At 59.8% G+C, this 22,932-nt stretch overlaps 1 protein-coding gene across 2 annotated transcripts in view; it reads left to right on the forward strand.

Moving 5' to 3' along the window:
* Nucleotides 1-982: 982 nt before the first annotated feature.
* NOTCH1 (notch receptor 1) overlaps nt 983-22,932 on the forward strand; it is a 42,206-nt gene continuing 20,256 nt past the window's right edge. For both annotated transcript variants that reach the window (XM_065695285.1, XM_065695286.1), the window contains exons 1-4: nt 983-1,200; nt 2,797-2,878; nt 19,463-19,725; nt 20,080-20,418. In XM_065695285.1, the coding sequence (XP_065551357.1) occupies nt 1,143-1,200; nt 2,797-2,878; nt 19,463-19,725; nt 20,080-20,418 (742 nt within the window). In that variant the 5' untranslated portion in view covers nt 983-1,142. The remainder of the gene's footprint in view (nt 1,201-2,796; nt 2,879-19,462; nt 19,726-20,079; nt 20,419-22,932) is intronic.

Raw genomic sequence — 22,932 nt, forward strand, 5'->3', positions numbered from 1 at the left:
TCCGGGCGCGCTGCCTGCGCTTGCGGAGGGCAGGTAGGAAGTGGCTTGGTGTTACCTGTGTGCACCCACAGCGTGGGGCAGGTGGAGGGGGAATCCCACCCTGCGCTCTCAAACACAGCCTGCACCCAGCTCCATGTGATCCCAGCGGATGCTCAGCCCAAGCCGCGGTCCCCCGGGTGCAAACAGCTGCTACAACCGCTCCATTCCCGTGTGTCCCCATGGCTCCCATGCCCAGCGCCCTGCATGGATGCGCTGCAGGTCAGGGTCCTCTTGTGGTCCCTGGGCAGGTGCTGCAGCCCGTGGGGGCCACGCAGGGGCTATACTGAGGTTGGTTAAGGGGGTTCCACCAGGGCTGTACAGGGGCTGCAATGGGAATGGGGGAAACTGCACTGGGATTACGCAGGTGTGCAGGGGGGGCTGCACCAAGGCTGGAGTGAGGGCTTGAACTGGAGGGGTCTGGGCTTGCACTGGGATGTCTGGGGGCTGCACTGGGACCATGTGGGGACTGCCTGGAGGTGTCTGAGGCTGCACCGGGGCTCTGCGCCGGCTGCATGGGAGGGCTGTGCTAGATGGGGAAGGGGGGGCCGCATCGTGGGGCTGTGGGGCTCCATGGGGGACTGCACTGTGGGTGTCCGGGGCTGCCCGGGCCGGCTGCAGCGAGGTGGGGCTGCACCGGGGCGGGGGTAAATCCGCACTGTGTGCGTCCGGGGGCTGCCTGGGGCAGGCGGACTCTGCACCGGGGGTGTCCGGTGGGTGCAGGGGGAAGGGGCTGCAATGGGGCTGCCCGCGGGGGTTACGCGGACCTCGCAACCCCACTCCCGTCCCACGCAGGGTCCCTCCGCGGCGGGAAGGGGGCTCCCGGCGGCGGCCCCTCGGGCCGGGTAGGGAGGAGCGTCCCGTCCCGTCCCATCCCGCCCCATCCCGCGCCGGCCCGCCCCCCCCCCCGCCCTCCCTCCCTCCCGGCCCGGCCCGGCCCGCCGGGGCTGAGCAGCCGCGGGAGGCGCCGGCGCTCGGAGTCGCTGCGCTCGGCGCTGGGCGCGGTGTGTCTGGGGCTCCCTGCGGGGCAGCGCGCACCGGTACCGGCTCGGCTCGGCCGAGGCCCCGCGGATCTATGCGGCTGTGAGCGGCGGGAGCAGAGCGGGATGGAGCGGCTCCTGGCGCCCGGGCTCCTGGTGCTCCTGCTGCCCGCCCTGACGCGAGGTGAGGGCCGCCGCGACGGGCCCCGGACCGGCCCCACCAGCGCCCGGCAGGAAGTTTGCCGAGAGCGGGGCCGGGCGCGGCGTGCGCCCCGGTCCCGGTGTGCGCCCCGGGTCCCGGCCGAGCACCGCGGGGCGGCGGCGTCGGGAGGGGGGGGTCCTGGGCGCGTGGTCCCCGTTGGAACCGGGGCTCTGTGCCGGGGGGTGCCTGGGAGCCGCGCTCAGCTCCTGCGCTGGGAACCGGAGCTCGGCGCCGCCGGGGGCAGCGGGGCCGGAACCGCGGGGGGGTTCGGGGCTCGGCACCGCGGGGGGGTTCGGGGCTCGCTGCCTCGCTGGAGGTGGCGCTCGGGGCTCGGTCCCGAGGGTCCGCGGGGCCCTGCGCTCGCTGCCGTCGCGGGGCCGGTCGGAGCGGGGCCGGAGGGGAGCCGGGGCAGGCGGCGCTGGGAACGGGCTCGGGGCGCGGAGGGGGCGCAGGGCGGCCGCGCTCCTGCCGCCTGTTCCGCGAGAGCTTTCGGCCGTTTTGCACATTTCTCTCGGTTTCCTGTTTCTTGAAAGCCCGACGGGGCTCCCACAGGGCCCGGCGCTTCGCCCGCAAAGCGCTTCGCGACCGTGGGGGGCGAGCGGTCGGGGTAGGGGGAAAGAGCCCTAAAAGCGGCCCGGAGGTGCGGGGCGGAGCGGGGAGCATCCCCCCCCCCCCCCACGGGGGGCCGGGGCTCTGCGGTGCTCCCGGGGCCCTGCGTACCCCAGTCCCGACCCGGGGCTGAGCGAGCAGCTTCCTCCGGAGCAGGAGGGCCCTGGGAGGGTTTTGGGACTGGAAGGCAATGGGGCTCCGGCTCCTTTGCTCCGCACCGGGGCAGCCCGGGCTGAGAACCGAGCCCGGCGCCTCGGAGGCGAAGCTGTGCGGGGCCGGAGCGGTCCCCAGCTCCCTGCTCCATCCCCATGGGACTTGCTGGGGGACAGAGCCCGGAGCGCAGGGGGGTGTCCCGGGGGCGGGGGGCTCAGCAGCCGTCTGTGCAGGGGAGAAGCTGTGTTCTGGTGGTGGCAGCACGAAGCTGCAGTCTCTCAATTTGAAACCGCTCGGGCTGCACACGCGTGCGGCAGAGCCGGTTACCGTGAAGAGCCAGCGGGACGGAGAAGGGGAAGAGCGAGCCAGGGTGCAAATCGGAAGCGATTCTGGTGCTTTGAGCGAGTTGCTGTGGTAACTGAGCAGAATTTGGCTCTGAGGGCCAGACAATGAAACCTTTACTCATAGCAAGTTGTGACGGGCGATTCATTTCGTTACCGACTTCGCGGTAACCAATGGGCCCTCGGGCGGGTGGTTTGTCCCAAATGGCATTTGTCACTCAAGGGCCTGATCTGGGGTTTCTCTCTGTCAGCCCTCGCGCCGGAGGAGAGGCCAGAGGCTCCCCTCGAGCCCACCCCGAGCTTATTTTTAGGTAGAGGCTCTCAGCGCCCGGCCCCTGCCTGACTCCATCACCCTGCAGGTGCTGCAGCCCCCGGCTCACTGGGGGCCAGGAGGAGCCTGTCCCCGTTCCAAGTGCCCCCCCTGCCTCTGCCACCGGGCCCTGCGCTGTGGGTAACGCTCTCCTCCTCTCTGCAGGTTTACGGTGCACGCAGCTTGCTGAATCCTGCCTCAACGGGGGCAAGTGTGAAACTTTCCTCAACGGGACGGAGGTGTGCCAGTAAGTATGGAGGAGCCAGAGGATTTTCATCTTCCCCCGACCAAAGTATTGACATGCATGTTGACTTTGCTTTGAAGGCTCTGGATTTAGTAGGGCAAGATGCGTTTTCTTTCCTTGAGTGGCAAGAATAACCTGCTTGTGTAGGAGTCGCCGCGAGTTTGGCAGGATCGGGCTTTGTTCCTCGCTGGGTGGAAAAACATGGGCAAAGGGCCATGTTTTGCTGGTGTTAACCTATGCAGACTGCCCTGCTGATGGAGCAGGAGGTAGGGCCAGCCCACAGCACTCGTTGGACCGTGGGGCAGGGAGGGAGGCTGTCTGTCTGTCTGTCTTCCAGCTACTCCCTCCTGGCCCTGAAGCGTCGCCTTTCAGTCCTTGCACCCTGGCTGTTTGGGGTGCAGTGGCTAGTACATCTCCAATAAGCACTCAGGAGAGGTTTCACGGTGTGGCTCTGGCTGATGGAGCTGCCCCATTGCTATCTATGGGGCATCACCTGGGGGAGCAGGGCCACCCCCTCCTGCATCCCACTGGCACCGGTGCCAAGCTGGGTCCATCCCGGTGTTCCTGGTGGGACCTGGCACCCAGACCAGAGTTTTCTCCAGGCTGATTGTGGAGAAACGGATGTGTGAAGCGTTGGGACTCTTTGAAGGACCAACCGACCCACCGCAGCGATGGCCGATTCACTCCCGGCTCCCAGGGAACAATAACCGAGAGAAGTGAATAAGGCTCCAGCTCCCTTTTAAAAACTATTCCATAAAAGAAATGTGAATGGGCAAGGCTCAGTTTTCCGGCCAGATTTCCCCTCTGCCTGTTGAACGCGGCCTGAGCTGCGAGCAGGCGGGGAGACGTTCCCACCCACCCCAGATTCCCAAAGAGGAAGTCCTCGGCGGAGGAACCTGAAGGCATTTCCAATCCCAACCTGTTGAATGGCGCTTTCCCTTGACAATGTGTGCTGCTTTCTTGCAAACCCGCCTGGGTGCCGTTACTCTGCCCAGCAGCCGGGCACCTCCCGCCCCCTTCTCCAAGCAGAGCCCCCCAAACCCTTTGGTACAAATAAATCAGCAAATCAATCAGGCACATGAGCAATTTAATGGACAAAGGCTGGGTCCCTTTGTGAGCCACTAATGAATGCACGCCACTTTTTTTTTGCACAGAAGCCCTTACCAACGCTTGACGCTCTAAATCTTGTTTTCTTTCATTCAAAGAGCGACAGCTGGGATTCGGTCGAAATTCGGCAGCTATTGTTAAGGGAGGCAGATTAATGCTGTGTGACTAATCATGTATGGCTTCCCAGAATGCCCAACCCTCCACCCCCTCCCCAACCTTACACCCCTCCTTCTCCTTGTGGTCATTCTTCCCTTTTTTTCCTTAAGTCTCTGCGACTCCTGATTTACATTTCATGTGCAGATGGTGATGGAATCTAATTAGACCTGATGTGTGCGAGCTCTATTTGGAGGAGAAGCCTCCAAAGTAGGCTTGGGGTGGGGCTTGCAAGAGGAAAAGTTAACTTTAAAGAACTCCTTTAGCTGTGAATAACCCCCTGCTCTTGGCTGCAGCCGCTGCGATGGCTTCACGAGTGCATGTGAGCTATTTCTGCAGGAGACCAAGGTGTGTGCTCAGTGTGTCGAAGCACTTGTCCCGTGCCGGGTACACTTTGTGGGCGATGGGCGCAGATATTAGAGGTGCAGCTTCCCGAGGTATCTGATCGCAGCTTGCAAAATCCTGGTTTTTCACTTGTTTGAATATCCCTTTACGAGCACTTTTGCTTCCAAGCTTCTCAAACAAAGCAGAGCCAAGAGCACAGATACCAGACGCAGGAAAGCTTGGCACTGCCCTTTGGCGCCTGCGGGAAATGCACCATTTTGGCTGCTGGCCACATCTCCGCTCAGGCTGGCACTTAACAAAGTTTGGCCATAAAGCCCCATTGTGCTGCCCCCACAAATCCAATTAGAAAGTGGAGTGAAATAGAGAGCGTACGAGGGAGACGCTGCTCCAGCGGACAAGCGTCCGCTTGGTTGGGTTACGCGAAGACGACTCTGATAACTCCCAACCCCAGTTATCAGCCCTGTTACGGAAGGGGAATCACCAGTGCGAGACGGGCAGCTTTCTCTGCCTTCATTATTTTACAGTGGTTTGTAAGGCTCCGGGTGCCTTATCTTGCTTGTCCCTTTGCCAGGCAGTCTGGGGCGTGCAGGGCTGGAATTGAGCGGAGAGGACCAAGCAGTTGTGGGCTGGAGGGCTCATTAAGCTGCCTCTGGAGCCACTTTCCATGTTGGCAGGGGTAGCTGGGTCCTTCAGTGCTGGAACTTCCAGCACAGACCCATGAGATGTTTCTGTCCTTGGGTGTTTCTGTCCCACTCATGCCACTGTAAGGTCCCCTCTGCAGCGGGTGGCTGCTGCAGTGTCTGACGTGTGGTCTCATGGCACTGGGGAGCTGTGGCTTTCCCGAAAAGGCACTTGCCTCAGTCAAAGGCATTTTCCCAGGCAAAATGACAAGGTTTTCCCAAAAGGTCGTTTTGACTTCTAGCAATAGCTCCTCATTAAGCTGTTGGCTAAGCCTCGTTTTGACTGGCATCCCTGGAAATGAGCGGGGCTGATTTTAGATTGCTGTGCCATGTGACTTTTATTCCCAGGACCTCCCTTGCTCCGCTAGTTAAAAGCAGATGGCATGAACGAGGGCTGGGTTTCAAACCCCGCTCCACCAGCCCTTCACCATTAAAGCCAGAGGAGCTGCGCCTGGGTTGTCGTGGTCCTTCCCAGAGAAGCAAAGGAGACAGCAAAGGGAAAGAACAAGTTAAATTAATCCCTGGGCTTACACTGAAAAGGGGGAAGAGTCGGTTTGCTAAAGTACTTCCTCTGTTTATGAATCAGCACCGTGTTGTAGTTCAGCCGGGGCAATGGCTCCTGAGCTGGTGCCCGTTGCCATCACCAGCTTCCATGGGCAGCGGGCCAGAAACATTGGAAGAAACATTCAGAGGGGGATTGTTGTGGGAAGAGATGATTATTTTAGCTCCAAACTCTTCAAGGAGACGAGGAGGAAGGCAGAGGAGCGGTGTGAGCCCTGCGGCTCCCTGTGCCCTTCAAGTTATTCAACTGCTCAGTCATTGTTATCTCATTGTAAAGGGCGGAAGTTTCCTTCTGGTTTGGTTTTTCTCATGTGCTTTAACCCAACGTTATTTCCATGAAATAATAACAAAGAAAAACTGCAGTCTGGGTGCTGGGGAGGAAGAGGGTGGAGCGTGGGACAATCAACCAGAGGAAGCCCTTCAAGAAGCAGAGGAGCGGTGATTCAGCCATGTTGAGAACTCTTGGTGGCCCGTTCGAGGCTGATCTCATTCTCGGAAAGGACGAGGTGGAAATGGGTAAGAGGGGAGATTGCAAACACAAAAGCGTCACCTGCTGCAGATTCCAGTGGAAGGGAAGCAAGGGAAGCGGAGCTGAGGAGCCCGGCTGGTGAGGTCACTGCTGCAGCAGCGGGAGCTCAGGGCTCCAGAGGAATCTCTGTTCACATCTCTCCTCCCTGCGAGGTGTCGTGATGGTTTGCAGTTGTCTCCCTTTAACTTGCCTTGGGAGTCTGTCAGTTGGGATGAGGTTTTGTGTTGGTTTCTTTCATGGCTTGGATACTTGGTTGTGCTGCTTTGGGCAGGAGCCAGTGTAGCTCACGTTCAAGAGCAGATACCTCCGTAGGTATCTCCTGCAGCATGGAGATGAGCAGGGGAGATGGGGTGATGCCTGCTGAGATGAATGTGCTCAGGGGCTCCCCAGGATGGATGCAGAGGGGATGAGGTGTTCACAGCGGCCATCATCACCTGAGATCAGGGACTGTGTCCTGAGTCCTTGCAGCTCTTAGATGTGTGATGCAGTGCATGGGGCTCTGCTCCATGGACAACTTCTGGAGGTTGTGTGCTTCATGGTATGGGGTATGTTTTATTCCACCAAAATCTCTTGCATCTCAACCACCTGGCTCCTTGTCTTCCTACCTGCTGGAAGCCATGAGATGTCCATTTGTTCCAAGGCTGTTCCAGTTTATTGTATGTAACATGAGGGAGACACGTATAAGTCACTGCAAGATCAAGCTGTTCACCAGTTAAGGGCTTGGATAACATAATCAGGAGGCAGTTAGCAAGGTTTAAAATAACATTGTTTGGAAATTAACCTGCTCTTTGCAGGCCTGGAGGTGGTGACCCTCATTTTGCTCCTGTTGGGAGGTGTCCCGCATGGTAACGGCGTGTGTACCTGAGTGGAATGTGGAATTTATAGAGCATCGGTGTGTTTAACGAGGGAGTAGCCTCGGGGTGCCCTTGCTGAGAGCTAGCGAGCTCTGGATCTGGATGGAGACTTCTCCATGGTTAACGTGTCGCCAGGCTCCAGGTGGAAGTTTGAGACCATGTGTTGGGGCTGTGGAGTGGAAGAGCCTTTGGGATACAGCTTGAAGCCCTCTGGGAAGGCAGACCTGCAGTGGGGTCTTGGTTGAGTCCCGCTTCTATCCAAGGGGCCAAAAAGGTGTCCAGGGTCCTCCTGCTCCACGTGGGGCTGTGGGTTGTGGCTTTGTGTCCAGCCATCCCTGAGGACTGCCTGGCTTCTGCTGCCTGAGATGGAGCTGGGGTGCTTGGGCTGCTCCTTGCTTTGGAGCCCAGGGCTAGAAGGGCCATCAGGACGGAGAGGTGGTGGTCTGGGGTGATTCCAGGTGCTTTCTCAATGGTGTTTTCATCTCATCCCTTGGCACACAAAAGATGATGCTGCAGCCACCCAGCCCAGCAGCTGTGTTGAAATCCCACAAATCCCTGACGCTGCCTTGCTGCGTGGTGCCCGCATGAGCCCGGATTTGCTGTGGGGAGGAGGTATCCCAGCTTTCCCAGCCCATCTGTCCAGGGCTCCATCCTGTGGTGCTGGTCTCCTCCTTGGGGTTGGCCTTGAGAGGTGTCAGCAGCAGCAGCAGGTTGGTGTTACCACCAACCCAAGGACTGACTGTGGGTGTTGTGTTGGTGCTCACACTTTGGTCTGGGGTAAAGCTGCAGCTACTCACCTTGACCAAAGATCCAGAATAAGCACAAAACATCAGTCTGGTGTCGAGGAGGATGCTGCAGTTTTGCTTCTTGGGTGTCTGAACATGGAGCCATCCAGGAGCAGGAGCAGAGACATGTGAGGGTCAGGGCCCTGCTTTGGCACCGCTGGCGTTGGCAGGGTCTGGTCATGGTTGCAAAGCTGGGGCTCTGAAGGGCTGAGGAAGCCCCAGTTGGATTTAACTGCACGTCTATTGCATGCAATGCTGGGAGGTCTTTGCAGTACCCTGCTAGGTCTTAGTGACACCACACCACAGCGGCCCCCATGTGTCTGCTTGGAGAGCCCCAGGACAGTTTGAGGTGCCCAGCTGGGGACACCCCAGTCCTTACTTTGACATCTGAGTGTTGCTGGTGGAGCTGCTCCGTGCTGCTTCCAGCTGGCAGAGGTGTGGTGGTGCCTGGTCAGACTCACACCCACTTGTCTGGACTCTGCTTTCCTCAGTGTGTGGCAGGGCCAGGACCTGTCGCAGTGCCTCTGTCTATAGCTCTAGGGTGTTTGGTCAGGTCCCTCCTCTCACCCCCCCGTGTCAGCAAGTACCCCATGGGCAGGGGTCTGCCCTATAGGATGCTCTTGGAGGTTCCCAGATGTGTCAAGCCAGGACCTCTTAGTGCCTCAGTTTCCCTCCATTTGCTGTTGCTTATTGGAACATTAAAACCTGTTTAGGTGTGAGATGAAGCAGCATGACCTGTCAGGAGCATCCTGGCTCCTGGAGGTGAATAATTGTGCTCCATCCCTGGCAGTGCTCAAGGTTGGACGGGGCTTGGAGCAACCTGCTCTAGTGGAAGGGGTCCCTGCCCATAGCAGGGGTTGGAGCTGGAGGAGCTTTAAGGTCCCTTCCAACCCAAACCAGTCTGGGATTCTATAATTAGAATTGATTATAATTGATAGAGGTGCCTGCTGGTAATGCAGTGCTTTGTGTGAGAGGTGCAGGACCAGGACCAAAGCCTGTGTGAGGAGTTGGGGATGGGGAGCAGACATTTGGTTGGGCCATATGGGCAGCTCAGCCTCAGAATAAGAACGTATTCAGTTGGAATGGACCTAAAATGACCATCAATGCCCAACTGACGGGGCAGCATCCCACCCACTGCTCCACACTGGGAGCACGATGCCAGTGGGATGCGAGCAGTGTGCACTTCCCTCACACAGTGGTAGTTAATGTCTACCTCAGGCTTTCACCCCTCACGCCCTCCCCTTCCCCCACGGCAGCCCGGAGTTAATATTGGAAAAGCCAGTTAAACAGTTAATGTTTAGGGCCTGGTTATGAGGCTCTTGCCCATTTCCAACAAGGGAGCGGAGCTGCATTTTAATGGGAAACTTTCACGCTCAGTCAAGTTGCAAAAATTTATTTGTGCAGAAGTCATTTTCTTTTAACAAGTTTTCATCCTAATTCCTTCCCCAAAATCTGAATTTAATGGTATTTATATGGGAAATGGATTTATTAGGTTTTAATGACGCTATAGCATTGCCTCTATCTAATAGAAGGGGTCCCCCGCAGGCAAGCAGCCTGGTGATGGTGGGCTGGGAGCCCGTGGCTTTGGGCTTGATCTAAAGTCAGTGCAGCGGAGAGCAGCAGTGCCAGGCTGTGCTGGGACCTCCAGGGCTGTGCAGGATCAGTCCCGGGCTGTTGCAAGAGCTGGGGCTGCAGGGCTGAGCCATGCGTCCTGCTCATTCCTGCTCATCCTCCTCTGTGGCTCCTGGCATGATGTGTCCACCACCAACGTCCCCAAGAGGATCAATGAAAGGGGCCTTTGGCCATGTCCCTGTGCTGAGAGAGCCAGCATCAGCAGGGCAATGGAGACCCCAAGGACCACACTGCCCTTGAGGGGGTTGAGTGTTTGTGAGTGAGCAGTGATTTATTTTCAGGAGGAAGGAAGGAAATCATCCTGTTGATGAGCAGCCATGGAGGAGAGCGTGTCCCAGCGCTCCCACCCCACCGGTGCATCCTTGTGCAGGGAGATAGGGAAAAGACCCTCCCAAAGACACTGTGGGTTAACCCATTGGACAGCTCTTTTGAGGCTGGTGGAGGAATGTGGCTGTTGAGAGCAGGGCATGGACCAAGAGTGGGGCATGGACCGAGAGCGGGGCATGGACCGAGAGCGGGGCAGGGACCGAGAGTGGGACATGGGCCAGGAGTGGGGCATGGACCAGGAGTGGGGCATGGACCAGGAGTGGGGCATGGACCAGCAGTGGGGCATGGACCAAGAGTGGGGCATGGACCAGCAGTGGGGCATGGACCAGGAGTGGGGCATGGACCAGCAGTGGGGCGTGCGCTGCCACCGGCTCCCGCTGCCCATCGACTTCTGGGCGGGCTGGGAGAGTGACCCTGCGGGGAGCAGCCCGGGAGGAGGGGGGGCCTCTCCGCAGCCCCTATTAACATGTTAGACACAGACCTGCAAGTCAAAAGGCAGGGCGACAGACGGCCCTTTCACAGGGCCTGCTGCTCCCCACAAAAGGGGGGTTTCCAGGGGAGGGGGCAGGAATGCGGGCTGCGGCCGGAGGGCAGAGCCGCCACCATTGTCCCTGCTCCCTCGGCGAGGGCGTCATGTTGACACAGGGATTGCTGCCGGCAAAAGGTGTCGGAGGCAGAGGCTTCCCTCCCTCCTTCCCTCGCCGTTTCCTTGGTTAAACTCGGCAGCAACAGAAATCCCGGGATACGGATCCAGGGGCAGCTATCGTCTGCTCAGAGGTGCTTTGCATCCCTCGGGCCATAGTTTCCAATGGGTGAGGGGTTTCTTGTTAATCACTGGGTTTGGGAGCTTTGCTTTGCTTGGAAAGAGAAACCGGCAGCTTCGTGGCTGGGGGAGATGGACCCGTTGCTGTTTGGCTGTTGCTGTCTTTGTCTTCACCATTTCATCCCGGTTTGAATTGCTCTGGTTTTCGGTAGGGTTTGTGCCGCAGGGGCACGCGTGTGCTCTGCAGGACCCCCCTCTCCTCCTGTTTATAAATATCAGAGCTAAATATAGCTTGTTTAAACTCTCAGTGCCTGTGCAGATCCTAATCTCAGGTTTTATGTTCAGGATTAGAAGAGTGGATGCTGGGGTCACGCGTGGCCCGGGTGGGAGTTTTCCATATTTGGCTCTCGGGCAGCGCAGTGTTTGGCCAAAACTTGGGTTGAGGGTGAAAGGGAAAAGAATAAGAGAGCTCATCATGGCTTAGCGCGATGGTGACCCCGGCACCGGTGCGTGCCAGAGCTCCCGGCAGGAATTCACCCTGCGCTGGCATCCAGAGCAGTGAAAGCGGGCACTTACCCTGAGAGGGATGGGGAAGGGAGGGTGGCATCGGCAGTGCTGGGCTGCAGGTGGCCTGGGGAGATGGAAATTCCTCATCTCCCCCAGATTCCAACTTTTCCTTTTGCTGGCTTAAAGAATAGAACAGTTTTTGAGGGAGAATGACGACAAATGGGAACTCGGAGCAGGGAGAGGTTGCAGCGGGTGCTCCCGAATGCCAGAGCTGCTAGGGAGCACCATGGAGGGAAAGAGCCGGGTCACTGCATAGGGTCCCATGGGCATCCTCCCATGTGGATGTGGGCACTTGCCTTAGGACCAGCCCTGGAACACTCAGCCCTGCCTGTGAGGGGTGGCCATGGTTGTGTTCCCTGTGGATCCTCCGCTGGCAGCACGTCCTTCATGGTCCCCCCATGAATGGGCTTGTCCAAGAGAAGGAGCAGGGGCCGGGATGAGTGGGGCGAGCAGAGCTTGGCGCAGGGAGACCGCTCCCACAAACAATGGGGATTTGCACCAGCAGAGGATATAAAAAACATCAACGGGGGAAAAGCTGTGTCATAGCTGCCATTGTTGAGGGTGGGAATGAGACGAGTTTTGTCTTGGTCTCTTCCTTCAGCATCTTTCATGTTTATTGTGAATGAAGCTCCATTGAAAGGCAGCTCCTTCCCAGGTAGCCGGTTACCAGGCGGTGAGCAGCCTGGCCACTGCTTAGCAATGGGGTTATATTGTTTTTCATTACAATGGGAACTTTGATTCCCAAAGTGTCCTGACTAATGTCTGCTTAAGAAACAAAGCCATTATTTTTTCCCTCTCCCCATCCCAGTGGTAGGAGGAACAGGGCTCTAGCATGTTTTCTCCCCGCTCCCATCCGTGAGTATATCCAGCTTTGGGAATTCCTTTAGTTTCTCTCAAGATGAAAGTCTGGATCTTAAAAATCTCAATTAGATGGCTTGGGCTAGGTCAAAAATGAAATGGAACAAAAAAAAAAAACCCCAACACATCAAAGGCTTTGGGTTGCAGTTTGCTTTTTTTAATTAAACAAGACTGGGGATCTGCTCTTGCTTTATTAACCTGGTGTCACTGGAAGTAACCTGCTGGGTGAAACTCCGGCTCTGTTCCCAGGATGGTGTCCCAGCGTGTTTAATAACGCAGGGCCTGGATGGGGCTCCATGAAAACCACCGCTTGGTGCTGGGGTTTGGTGCCAGGAGCTCTGGTGTGGCTGCGGAGGTGTCTGTGGGGCTGTGCCGGCGCCGGCAGAGCGCGGTGGCCCGGCCGGGGTGCCCTGCATGGGCAAGGGGAGCGGGGCAGCTCTGCCCTGGCTCTCCTGGGAGCGTGGTGAAGCCTTTGGGTTCTTGATGGATGCATGTGCCGTAAACCACAGCGTGGAGCTGCAGGTGAGGGGTGGTGAGTGCGGCCGTGCCAGGATGGGGCTCAAGCAGCCCCAGGCTGCAGGGCAGGGGGGACATCCATGGCAGTGCCCAAAGTGCTCCTTGTCTCCCTGCATCCATCTTCTCCTTCTGCGGGCTCCGGGGGTGCCGTGCCACCCTGAGCAGGGTGGTGATGACAGGGCAGGAGATGGGGCCAGAGCACCGGGTGCTGAGCTCTGCTTTCCCAGCAGGATGGTTTTCCAGGCCCATCGGCCTTTCCCTGGCCCCAGAGCGTGCTGTGGGGGGGGTTTCCAAGGTGGGCTGATGCTGCTGGGAGTCCATCTCATAGACAGTTATGTGCACCTGTGGGTCCCAATGATGCTCCATGTAGCAACACAGGAGGGGCTTGTTGAAAGGTGATGGAATAAGAACAAATGGAGTAAGACAGAGTGGGGAGATGGAGTAAGAAGCAGATCTCTTAATGACACGGAGACATCCCAGGCACCAGCCTCAGCCTGTTCTCTGTCAGGATTGGAGCTGGAGCAGATCAGGGTTCCCTGGGCTGGCACTGAGCAAACGTGTCTTAACGGGATGGGTGTAGCTTCAGGAGCAAGCTGGGGTGTTGCTCCCAGGCTGTGCCAAGCGGGAAGCCACTGGCACGACTGGAAAGGTGGCTCTTGTGCGTGGATGCCTGATGGGAAGCAGGTTTAACGCTGCGGGTGTGCAGGTGCTGGCAGGGGGTGTGGAAGCCGGTGGTTGTGGTTCCGTTCATGAGCCATGGGATGACGGTTACCCCGCGGTGTGGGGACGATGGGGCAGGGTCGTGTCACCGCTCTGTGGCTGGGAGCACTGTGCAGTGTGGTCTGGTGTGCGCTGAGGGATGCTGTCCCGATGGTTATTTCTCGTTTCCTGAGCTGTTGCCAGCAAACAGGTGAAATCCAAGTGTCCTGCTCACGTTTGGACACTTGCTTTGCTCCATGGGGTCACACTGTGTGTTTGGTGGTACAGAGGGCTCTGTGAGTGTGATGGTCCCTTGGTGGGACCCTCTGCACCACACAAGGTCATGGTCATGGTTTCTGAAGCACCTCTGCACTGGGCTGGCTCTGCAGGGACTCTGCGGCACAGGGAGGGTGGCTCCTCTGGGATGCTGCTGTGGGTACCACAGAGCAGAGAGCGGCATCGCCCACAGCCCAGCCTTGGGGATGGGTGTCAGGGTGGGGGCATGGGAGACCCTGCACCCAGAACTGGGCTCGCTGCTGCCCCAGAGGCAGCGGGGACTCTCCTGGCCCCATTAATCTCAAGTAACCCCAAAACCGAGCTTGTGTAGATGCTTGAGCCTCCCTCCTTGGCTTTCCCACGGTGCTCATACCTTGGGGAAAACAACTGCGGCCGTTTATGCTTCCAGCAGATGAGGGTGAGGAAGAGGTTATGTGATAGCAGTGCAGATAAGAGGCAGCCTGGACATGGGGCCAGCGGCCGGGATGGAGCTCCCCACCAGCCCCTGTCCCCTCCTGCAGTGTGGAGCAGCACCCTTGGACCTGCCCTGCTATGGGAGGGTGATGGTGATGGGGGGCAGCCCCTTGTGTCTGGTGGCTGTGCTCCAGATTGCACCTGGTTTCCATTTAGTTCGTTGGCTTATTTTGTGTGGTGGGTTTTGGCTCCAGCCCCTGGGAGGATGTCCTGGTTAGGAGGGCAGTGGGTGCTGCCAGTGTGGTTGTTCTCAGCTGTGGGGTGATGGACACTGAGTCCCCTGCATCCACAGCATCACCCATGCACCCAGCACCCCTGAAACCCCCCCAGCCCCCGGGCTGTGCTTGTGCAGGGCCGGCGCACCCCGTATTGGAACAAAGCCCTTGTGCTGCCATGCGGAGCCGGGCGGGCGGGCTGGGCTGCGGGAATGCCGCGGTGTCATCTGTGCCGGCCGTGGCAGATGGCAGCTTAGCGCAGGGAGGAAAACATTAGTGTTGGGTCAGAGGTCGCAGGAACATCTGCCTCGGGATGCTTTCAGTGCCCGCATTGCTGCGGAGGGACACAACCTGTTGCTGGTGGCTTGGAGGAAAAGCCTCGTGCGCTGCGAGCGGCAGGGAGCGAACAAAGGGCTGCGATACACGGAGCACCCGGAGCCGGGCTGGGACATCCCAACCCTGCCGGTGCTGCCGGTGCCGGCAGGCAGGTGTGTGATGCAGCGCTGGGGCAGCAGAGCTTGCTCACACCGACACCGGGGCAGCTCATTCGTGCTTTTGATTCTCTGATTTCAGCTTTTCTGGAGCCTTGCTGAGATAACCGCAGCGTTGGGCCGTTGTTGGTAACTCACTGAGGATGTGCAGCAGACACAACAAATGCACGTGCCCACGCTGAGCAGATCCAGATTTGGCCTGGGCTCGGCACTGGGAGTGGGGTGGGAATTTGGGGCCGCTGTTCCCATTCCCAGGCCATCTCCCGGGACTCGCTGGCTGACCCCGGACAAGGCCTTCTCCATCACCCTTCACATCACCCGTGAGTCGTGACGGAGATTTATGGGTCGGGAGCGCGGTGCATGAGTAATTGCGCCTCCCCCCTCGCAGCAGTTTGTGCGCTGGGCTTGGGGCTGGCGTGGAGGGGGAAGATGAATCCAGCCTGGTGCTGTGGGAATGCAGCCCCCAGCCTCCATCTGACCCCCATGACAAGAAGCCACCAGGATCATGGCAGCCCCATAGGCTCCTGCAAGGAGTACATGCAGCATCCCCATCCGCAGGGATGGCAACCAACTGCGGCATCGCTGTCCCCTGTCCTGCCTGGCGCTTCGGTGACAGCCCCGTGCCTTGGTTAGCTCATGTGGAAAATACCCTGGAAGCTAAGAGTTGTGAGGCTGTCCATCCTCATGTGCTCCTTGTGCAGGCACGATACGAGGGAGCATCGTGCATTGGAGCAGGGTTTGGCCATCACCAGGGTCTGGATGCTGTCACCATCTAAAGTGTTGAGGTGGGTTGTGGCTGGAATGCTTGATGCTCCTCATCAGGTTAATGACTGTAGAAGCGTTTCTCAGCTGTATGCTCGGGGTGGGGGGGCAGACGCTGGTATTTTTAGCCATTCCTGGTTGGGTTGGGAATGGGCCGTGCGTCACACATGGAGGCTCCACAGGACCCCGGGGAGCTCGGCTGCCTTTCACCGCCTCAAAGCTGGTTTCTAATGGCCCTTCAGAGCTGTTTTGATGCTGGAGCACCCGCCCTGTCCTCTGCCAGCACATATATCTATAATTAAAGCTTAGCTTTAATGTCTCTTATGCTGATTTCCATAAACCGCTTGGGGTTTGCTTTGGGTAGCCCTCGCTTGGGAAATGCCAAAGGAAAAACCACAGGGTGATGTTCACCTGCCCGAGCCCACGGGGACGTCGCATCCTCCACGTCTGCTCGCCGGGAGCCCTGGCACCGCCCGCCCGTGTGTTCTGTACTGAGCATAAAGCTCAGCTTCAGGAGAGGTTTTCAGCCCCTGGAGGAGTAGGTGGACACATGATGAGGTTGCAGCACGGCTGGGAGCTGAGCTCTGTTGGATCCAGCCTTTCCAGAGCTGGCGGAGCTGAAAATAACCACGTCTTGGGCTGGCCTTATTCTTCACCTGGGTTTTGATCTCTTCATTTGCATGCGAGACTTGTCTGCAGGCTCTCTCTGCAGCCAGGGCTCTAAAGCCGTTGCAGTCGTTGGGTTTTTAAATGCGGCTGCAGAGTCTCTGGCTGTGAGTGAGCTCCAGGACCTGCGTGGGGAAGCGCATCCCATGGCTTCGATCCGCAGCCATCCCCTTCCCTGCCTCGCCTCGGACTTGCTGTTGCGGATGTGGGCAGGAATGGTGTTGTTTGTGAGCAAAAGGATCTATAGATGATGCAGGAGCGGTGTTGAAGCCCCCGGGTGTGAGGCGTATCTCATGGGCTGCCATACATGAGCAGAGGAGTGTTCGGTGTCCTTGTTCCATGCTCTTGCTGAGCAGCAGTAGCACTCTCGTGACAGTGGTGTCCCCCCAGCAGAGACCTTTTGCTCTGAAACCTTGCAAAGAAGCTGAGATGACTTAGAAATGGTGGCAGGGGTTTGAGAGGGCTCCTGAGCTGGTGCAGCGGGTACATGGGAGCTGTCCCTGTCTCTGTTGTGGTTGTGACCTGGGAATTGCCAGGTGTTTACAGGGGGCCCATGTTGCACAGCCCCTTGCTGCACGATGCAGACCCCTTCGTGGGGTGCGGCAGTGACTGCTGGGTGCCTGTGCTGTAATTGCTGTTTTCCTGAAGAGCTGCCTCTCCAGCGCTTCTCAGTGGCTGGAAATACCCCCTCGTAGGGAGGAGAAACACGATGCAGGAGCGTGTCCCAGTCCCGCCTGCCCACGTGTGCCCATCGCTCAGCTCAGCCACTTCTGGCCAGGGCAGACCCATGCAAGCCCTCGCCGGCACCCTCCTCCCTTCCTGAGCTGAGTGTGTCCATAAACCGGTTCCTAAATCAAACAAATACAAACCCATTTAAAACCCCTTCAGACTCCATGGAACTTGAGGGGTTTCCCAAGGCAAAATCCTGGAAACCCCCCGGGCACGGGGCAGCCCCCGTCCCAAACCCCTGTGCCTCTGGGCAAGGGCTCCCTGCTCCCAGAGGAGTCTCTTCTGTCACTCATTAACCTCCTGGCTAATACCCGTGCCCGGGCTCAGCCTGGGCTCTGCTCCCCTTCCCACCCATGAGCTCAAACCACCCCTTGCCTGCACTGAAACTGGAAACGGCCCCAAAACTAATGTGGTGGGAGGGCTCTCAGCTCCGCGCCCCTTGCCCTGGCCCCATTTAAGCCCCACGGTGCAGGAGCCCTGATCCCAGTGATCTCCCGGTGCCGCCGGGATGCGGAGCACAGCCCACGGCAGCACCAAAGCAGTGGCGTGGCCGTTCCCGCGCTGCGCAGGGCGCTCTTTGTGTCCAGCACCAATCCTGCTTCTTCTCCTGTGCCTTCTTTTCCGCCTTTTGCTCCCATTGGAGAACCTCGTGATGCTCCCCTGTGCGGGGAGCCCCGCAGGTTGCTCCAAGCATTGAAGCGTGTGCGGTGCGGGGCACATGAGTGCGGCCGGGGCGGTTCGTGCCCAGCCCCGCACAATGGCCCCTCTGAGCCGTGGCTCCGGCGCTGCCGGGGCCGTGGTGCAGCCACCCAGAAGCGCCGTCGCCCCACGGCCGCGGCGCCCCGGGCTCGGAGCCGCCGGCGAGCCGGGCATGGGCCGCAGGCGCCGGCAGCTGCTCGGCCTCATTAGGATGCACACCTGCTCCCCGCCGCCCTTTGTGTGCCGAGCAGATGCCCTGATTTATTATTATCCACATTTTCTTTTCCATTTGGCCGGGATAATGCCGTCTCATTAACTCAAAATGTCTCCGAATCCGGACAAATTCTCACACAATCCCCAACAATGAAATCAGAATTGGGTTAAAAGGAAAAAAAAAAAGAAAAGAAAAAAAAAAAAGCCCAGGAGGGGCAGAGGAGAGGGGGAGCGGGGCTGAAACGTGGCCCTGCCGCCGGCGAGGCGCGGCAAAGCGCGGCGGCGCCGGGCTGGGGCCGGCTGAGGGGGCATTTGCTGCTTGCGCTTCGCGGGAGGAGCCCCACGGTGATGGTTTGGGGGTGCAGGCGGAGGGCTCCACTCTGCAGCGTTCCCCAGGGCCGGCCCTGCTCCCATGGAGCCCTGGGGGCCGTGCCCGAGGCGCAGGGACGCTTGGGTGGTGATGGGTGTGAGCACTGAGGGCAGTGGGAGCCGTGGTCCCCCAGTGTGCCCTCATCTTCCCGACCCATCACCTCCAGTGGTTGCTGCTTTACCCCAAGCTTGCGGAAAGGGATGTGATCACCCCCAGATCTGTTTCTGCTCCAGAGGCCTCTATTGCAGCCCAGCCTGAGCTGCGCACGGTGTGCCTTGCTCTGCTGCAGTGCCGGTGCCATTGTGGTGTGGGGCAGCAGCGTGCCAGCATCGTTTTGCTCCTCCCCTGCCCAGCACAGCCCAGCCAGGACAGTGCATCCCCCGCTGGAAGTGGTGTAACGTGAGTGGAGCTGGCTGGGGACAAAACGTGTGGCATCTCGTGTTGCAGACGTGATACAGGAGATGCCGTGCGGGAGGGTTTGTGCTGGGGAGGTGCTGAAGGGCCCTGGGATCCTCTTTTGATGTCTGGTGCCCTCGGTGTCTCTGTGCACAGCTTTGCTCCGTCCGCCCTTTCCCGGGGGGCAGCTCCCCCTCTGCCGCATCCTGGCCGGCAGGATTTGTCCCTGCTGCACATCCCCGTTGCCTGCCCTGGTCGCTGCGGCGCGGTCACCCGTGGTGACAGATGGCTGAGCCGGTGGCCGCGGCAAGGGGCCTTTTCTCAGGGCCCCCACACAGAGGGGATGCTGCAGCCGGGGCCACGCAGCCCTCCTTGCACAGGGCTTGTCTTCGGGAAGGTCTTGCTGCGAGGAGCAAGGAACCCTCTGCTGCCAGCAGTGCTGAGCCTGGGGTTGGTGCTGGTGAAGGGATTTCAGTGGATAGAGGGAGGGTAAAGTTCCCCCTGGTGCAGGCAGGGGTTCAGGGCTATCCCCGTGCTGCTTGGTGCATGGGTCTGTGGGGTCCCCAGGTTGGGTGCGGGTATAGGGGTGCCCCTCCTGGCTCCACCTCTCCCCCCTTGTGCCTTGGTTTCCTCCTCAGCGAGGTGTGGGGCAAACCCAGCGCCCTGCGATGAGAGCAGCAGGGGAGGCTGCGGTTTTGCAGGTCCCTGCAGGCCCCGGGATGGGGTTCGCCTTTGTTCCTGGCACCTCTTTCATCTTCCTCAGCCCAGAGCAGCCGGGGCAAAGCCTTGCGCTTGCCAAACTCGCCGCGCCGGGATGCGCTGCGGGGGGGGCGGCGTTCCCGGTGCCGCTCGCTGGGGGTGTCTGGGTGCCCGCAGCCCCTCGGTGCGGTCCCACTGACCCTGTTGTGTCCCCTCTGTAGGTGCGGCGGTGCCTTCGTTGGCGAGCGGTGCCAACTGCCCAACCCCTGCCTGAGCTCCCCGTGCAAGAACGCCGGCACCTGCACCGCGGTGGTGCGCGGCAGCACCGTGGACTACGCGTGCGCCTGCCGGCTGGGCTTCACCGACGAGCTGTGCCTGACGCCGCGCGACAACGCCTGCCTCAGCAACCCCTGCCGCAACGGCGGCACCTGCGACCTGCTCACGCTCAGCGAGTACAAGTGCCGCTGCCCGCCGGGGTGGTCAGGTGAGGCGGTGGGGACGTGGGGGACCAGACCCGGGGACAGCCTGGGACAGGGGTTGCCTCCGTAGCTGGGGAGAGGCGCTGATTTTGGCACTGGTTGCAGGTTCTCTTAGTGATGGGGGAAAGGTGGGAGATGGTCCCAAAGCCACGTGGGGCTTGGGAGGGGTCTCGGGGGCTGGGTGAGCTGCAAGCCTCCTGCATCATTGAGGGTCTCATGGGATGCAATGGGGTTGGAATTAGTTGCATCCCATATGAACACAGTCCCAGAGCTGAGTCTGCTCCCCAGTAAAGATTGCTCCCACTAAGAGCCCGAGCTGTGGTTTGCATCCTCATCCTCATCCTTCCTGCCCTCCCCAGGCAAAACCTGCCAGCAGGCCGACCCCTGCGCCTCCAACCCCTGCGCCAACGGGGGCCAGTGCGTCCCCTTCGAAGCCCACTACATCTGCCGGTGCACCGCCGGCTTCCACGGCGCCAACTGCAAGCAGGACGTGAACGAATGCAACATCTCACCCCCCATCTGCAAGAACGGCGGGAGCTGCACCAACGAGGTGGGCACGTACCAGTGCTCCTGCAAGCCGGCCTTCACCGGCCAGAACTGCGAGCACCTCTACGTGCCCTGCAACCCCTCGCCCTGCCAGAACGGGGGCACGTGCCGCCAGATCGGGGACACCACCTACGACTGCACGTGCCTGCCAGGTAGGGGCTGCCCCCGAGGGGGGAACGGCAATAGGGAACCCCCTTCCAGCTCCTTTGCCCCTGCAAAACCAGCAGTGCCCAATCTTCCCCCTGGGTTACGGCTCTGGTGGGGGTAAAGCCAAAGGGATGTGGGCTCGCTGTGCTGTGTGCCTTTGGGAAGATGTCGGCCAGCAATGCCCGAAGAGGAAAGGTCGGCTGGGTGCTTTTTAGACTTGGTGATTCACCAAAATAGCTCTTCCAAAACAAGTGCTTGAGCAGAAGCCCCTGTGCGGATGCTCATATTCCAGGATAAGAGTGCCTTTTTCCGCTTTAGCTTAATCCACTTCCAGAATGGAAGCATTAGTCCGGAATAGCTGGTTTGGAACGTTTCCGAGTGCGAATAGAGCCGGGGAAGGGAGACCCTCTCCGTGCTCGCTGCTGCTCCCTCCGGCAAGCGCCGGAGCAGCCCAGCTCAGTTATAGCCTCTCAAGTGAAGGGCTCTTGCAGGAGGGGGCCCAGTGGGGGCCCAGCACCATGCACAGGAGCTCAGCACCCTGCATGCCGGAGGAAAGGCAAGGGCTGTGAAGGGGCCCCGTGACCCCGGAAAGCCCTTTCGTTTCTGCCCTGGGGCCAGCGGTCTGCAGTGTGCTCAGGGAAGGGAAGGGGCTGAGCGTGGCCCCACGTCCCCACAGCACTGAAGAGTGAAGCGGTGGAGTTTCCTGGCGGGTGGGATGAGCAGCCCCATGCTCGGACCCTGCTGTGTTTGCCAGGGCGCAAAGTGCTGTTTCTCACCCGAGCCACCGCGCTGGCCGGCTGTGGCGGGGGGGATGCATCCGCTTTCTGCCTTGGAAGGAAGCTGTGGGCAGCGCAAAGCTGGCTGAGAGGCCTCTGGGGCTGCTTTGATACCTAAAGGGGCCAGTAAGAAAGTGGAAGAAGGGCTTTGGCCAAGGGCCTGTAGGGACAGGCCAAGGGGAATGGCTTGAACCTGCCCGAGGGGAGACTGAGATGGGCTCTTAGGCAGAAGCTCTTCCCTGTGAGGGTGCTGAGGCGCTGGCACGGGGTGACCGGGCGAGCAGTGCTGAGCAGGAAGCCTTCCCTTCCCGGATGAGCCGGTGCAGCCGGCAGCTCCCGGGGCGATGCTCCACGGGAGCAGCTCCAAGCCCTGTCCCGGCAGAGCGGCGTTGCCGCAGGGATGAGCAGGCGGAGGGGCAGGAGGAGCGGCGCTGGCCCTGCCCTGCCGCTCGCTGACGAGGCACTTTCCTTAGAGCAGCCCAAGCGTCGGGCACGTCGGGGTGAGGCATGGCCCTGGGGGGCAGCCCTGCTGCCCGCACACCAAGTGGGCTCCATGGCCTGCTTCCAGGACCTCTGCACGCCGCACGAGCCCGTTCGGCTCCTGCGGGATGCTCCAGCGGCACTGGGGGGTCCCGCTGCCGTCCGCGTGGCTCGCTGCGGGAGCGGCATCGGCTTGGGGCGCAGGCAGGAGGGACCGTGGGGGCTGCTTCTCATGATAAGAGGATGATTGATACGCTGGTATGCAGCGCAGCAGACCTGGAACAATGTCCCCTTTTCATTGCCGAAGAGGCCGCGCCGGGCCGGGTTTCTTCAAGTTAAACCAATCTCAGCTGTTTTATCATGCCATCGCTGTAGAATGTAACCCTGAGTTTAAAGTAATTGCAGTGCTAATTACTCATTCAGATGGTTCAAAATGAGTTAATCCTGGTATCTAGGACATTGCCAGTTATTGCTGTTCACTTGCAGCCCAGCTGCTTAAAAATTGAGGCACAAATCAACATTCTCTGCCTTGGATTCCTACCAGCCACCGTAAATAGGAGCAGCAACACGAGGAGCTTCTGCTCCTCCTGTGATGGGGCGGAGGGAGCGGAAAACACGGCCCCTTGGAGAGGGCGAGGGGGAAAACCCAGCTTGGCCGGGGTCTGGGGTCCCACAGAGGATGAGCCGGGGCACCAGTCCTTTCGCATGGAGGCAGGGGTGGCTTAGCCAGCAGCCAGGTCTGGACCTGCAGAGCACCTCAGGGAGTCTGGGGGAGCTGCAGATAGACACCAGCACCACAGGGACCAGCCATGGGCTGGCACTGCATCCCGACCCTGGGTGGATGATGGCTGGGGGCACTGGGGGTCTTGCAGTAAGCGCAGCTCTCACCCCAAGTGCGGTTGGAGGGGGAGAGGGTGACAGGGCAGATGCCCTGCGAACGGCCCGGCTGTGTCATTCCTGCTGCAGATGCTGTTGGGATCGGGGTGGTTTCCATCGGGTGGAGGCGATGACATAAACCTGAGCTCACGGAGCTCACGGTGCGAGGCAGGCGCGGTGTGGGGCAGTGAATCCCCCTGCGGCAGCTGAGGCTCCTCACCTGTGGAATTAAAAGCAGCGGTGCCCCAAGCCTGTGTGGGAGCAGCCCCGGCTCATCCCGGTTGCTGCGGAGCTGGATCCTCCACTGCTCGGAGCGAGCGTCTGCGGAGCCGGGGGCTCTGCAGGGGAGCCCCGTCTGCTCTGCTCTGCCCAGGGAAGCCGTCGCTC

Source organism: Lathamus discolor, chromosome 15 (assembly GCF_037157495.1).
Source record: "Lathamus discolor isolate bLatDis1 chromosome 15, bLatDis1.hap1, whole genome shotgun sequence".
Classification (NCBI taxonomy): domain Eukaryota; kingdom Metazoa; phylum Chordata; class Aves; order Psittaciformes; family Psittacidae; genus Lathamus; species Lathamus discolor.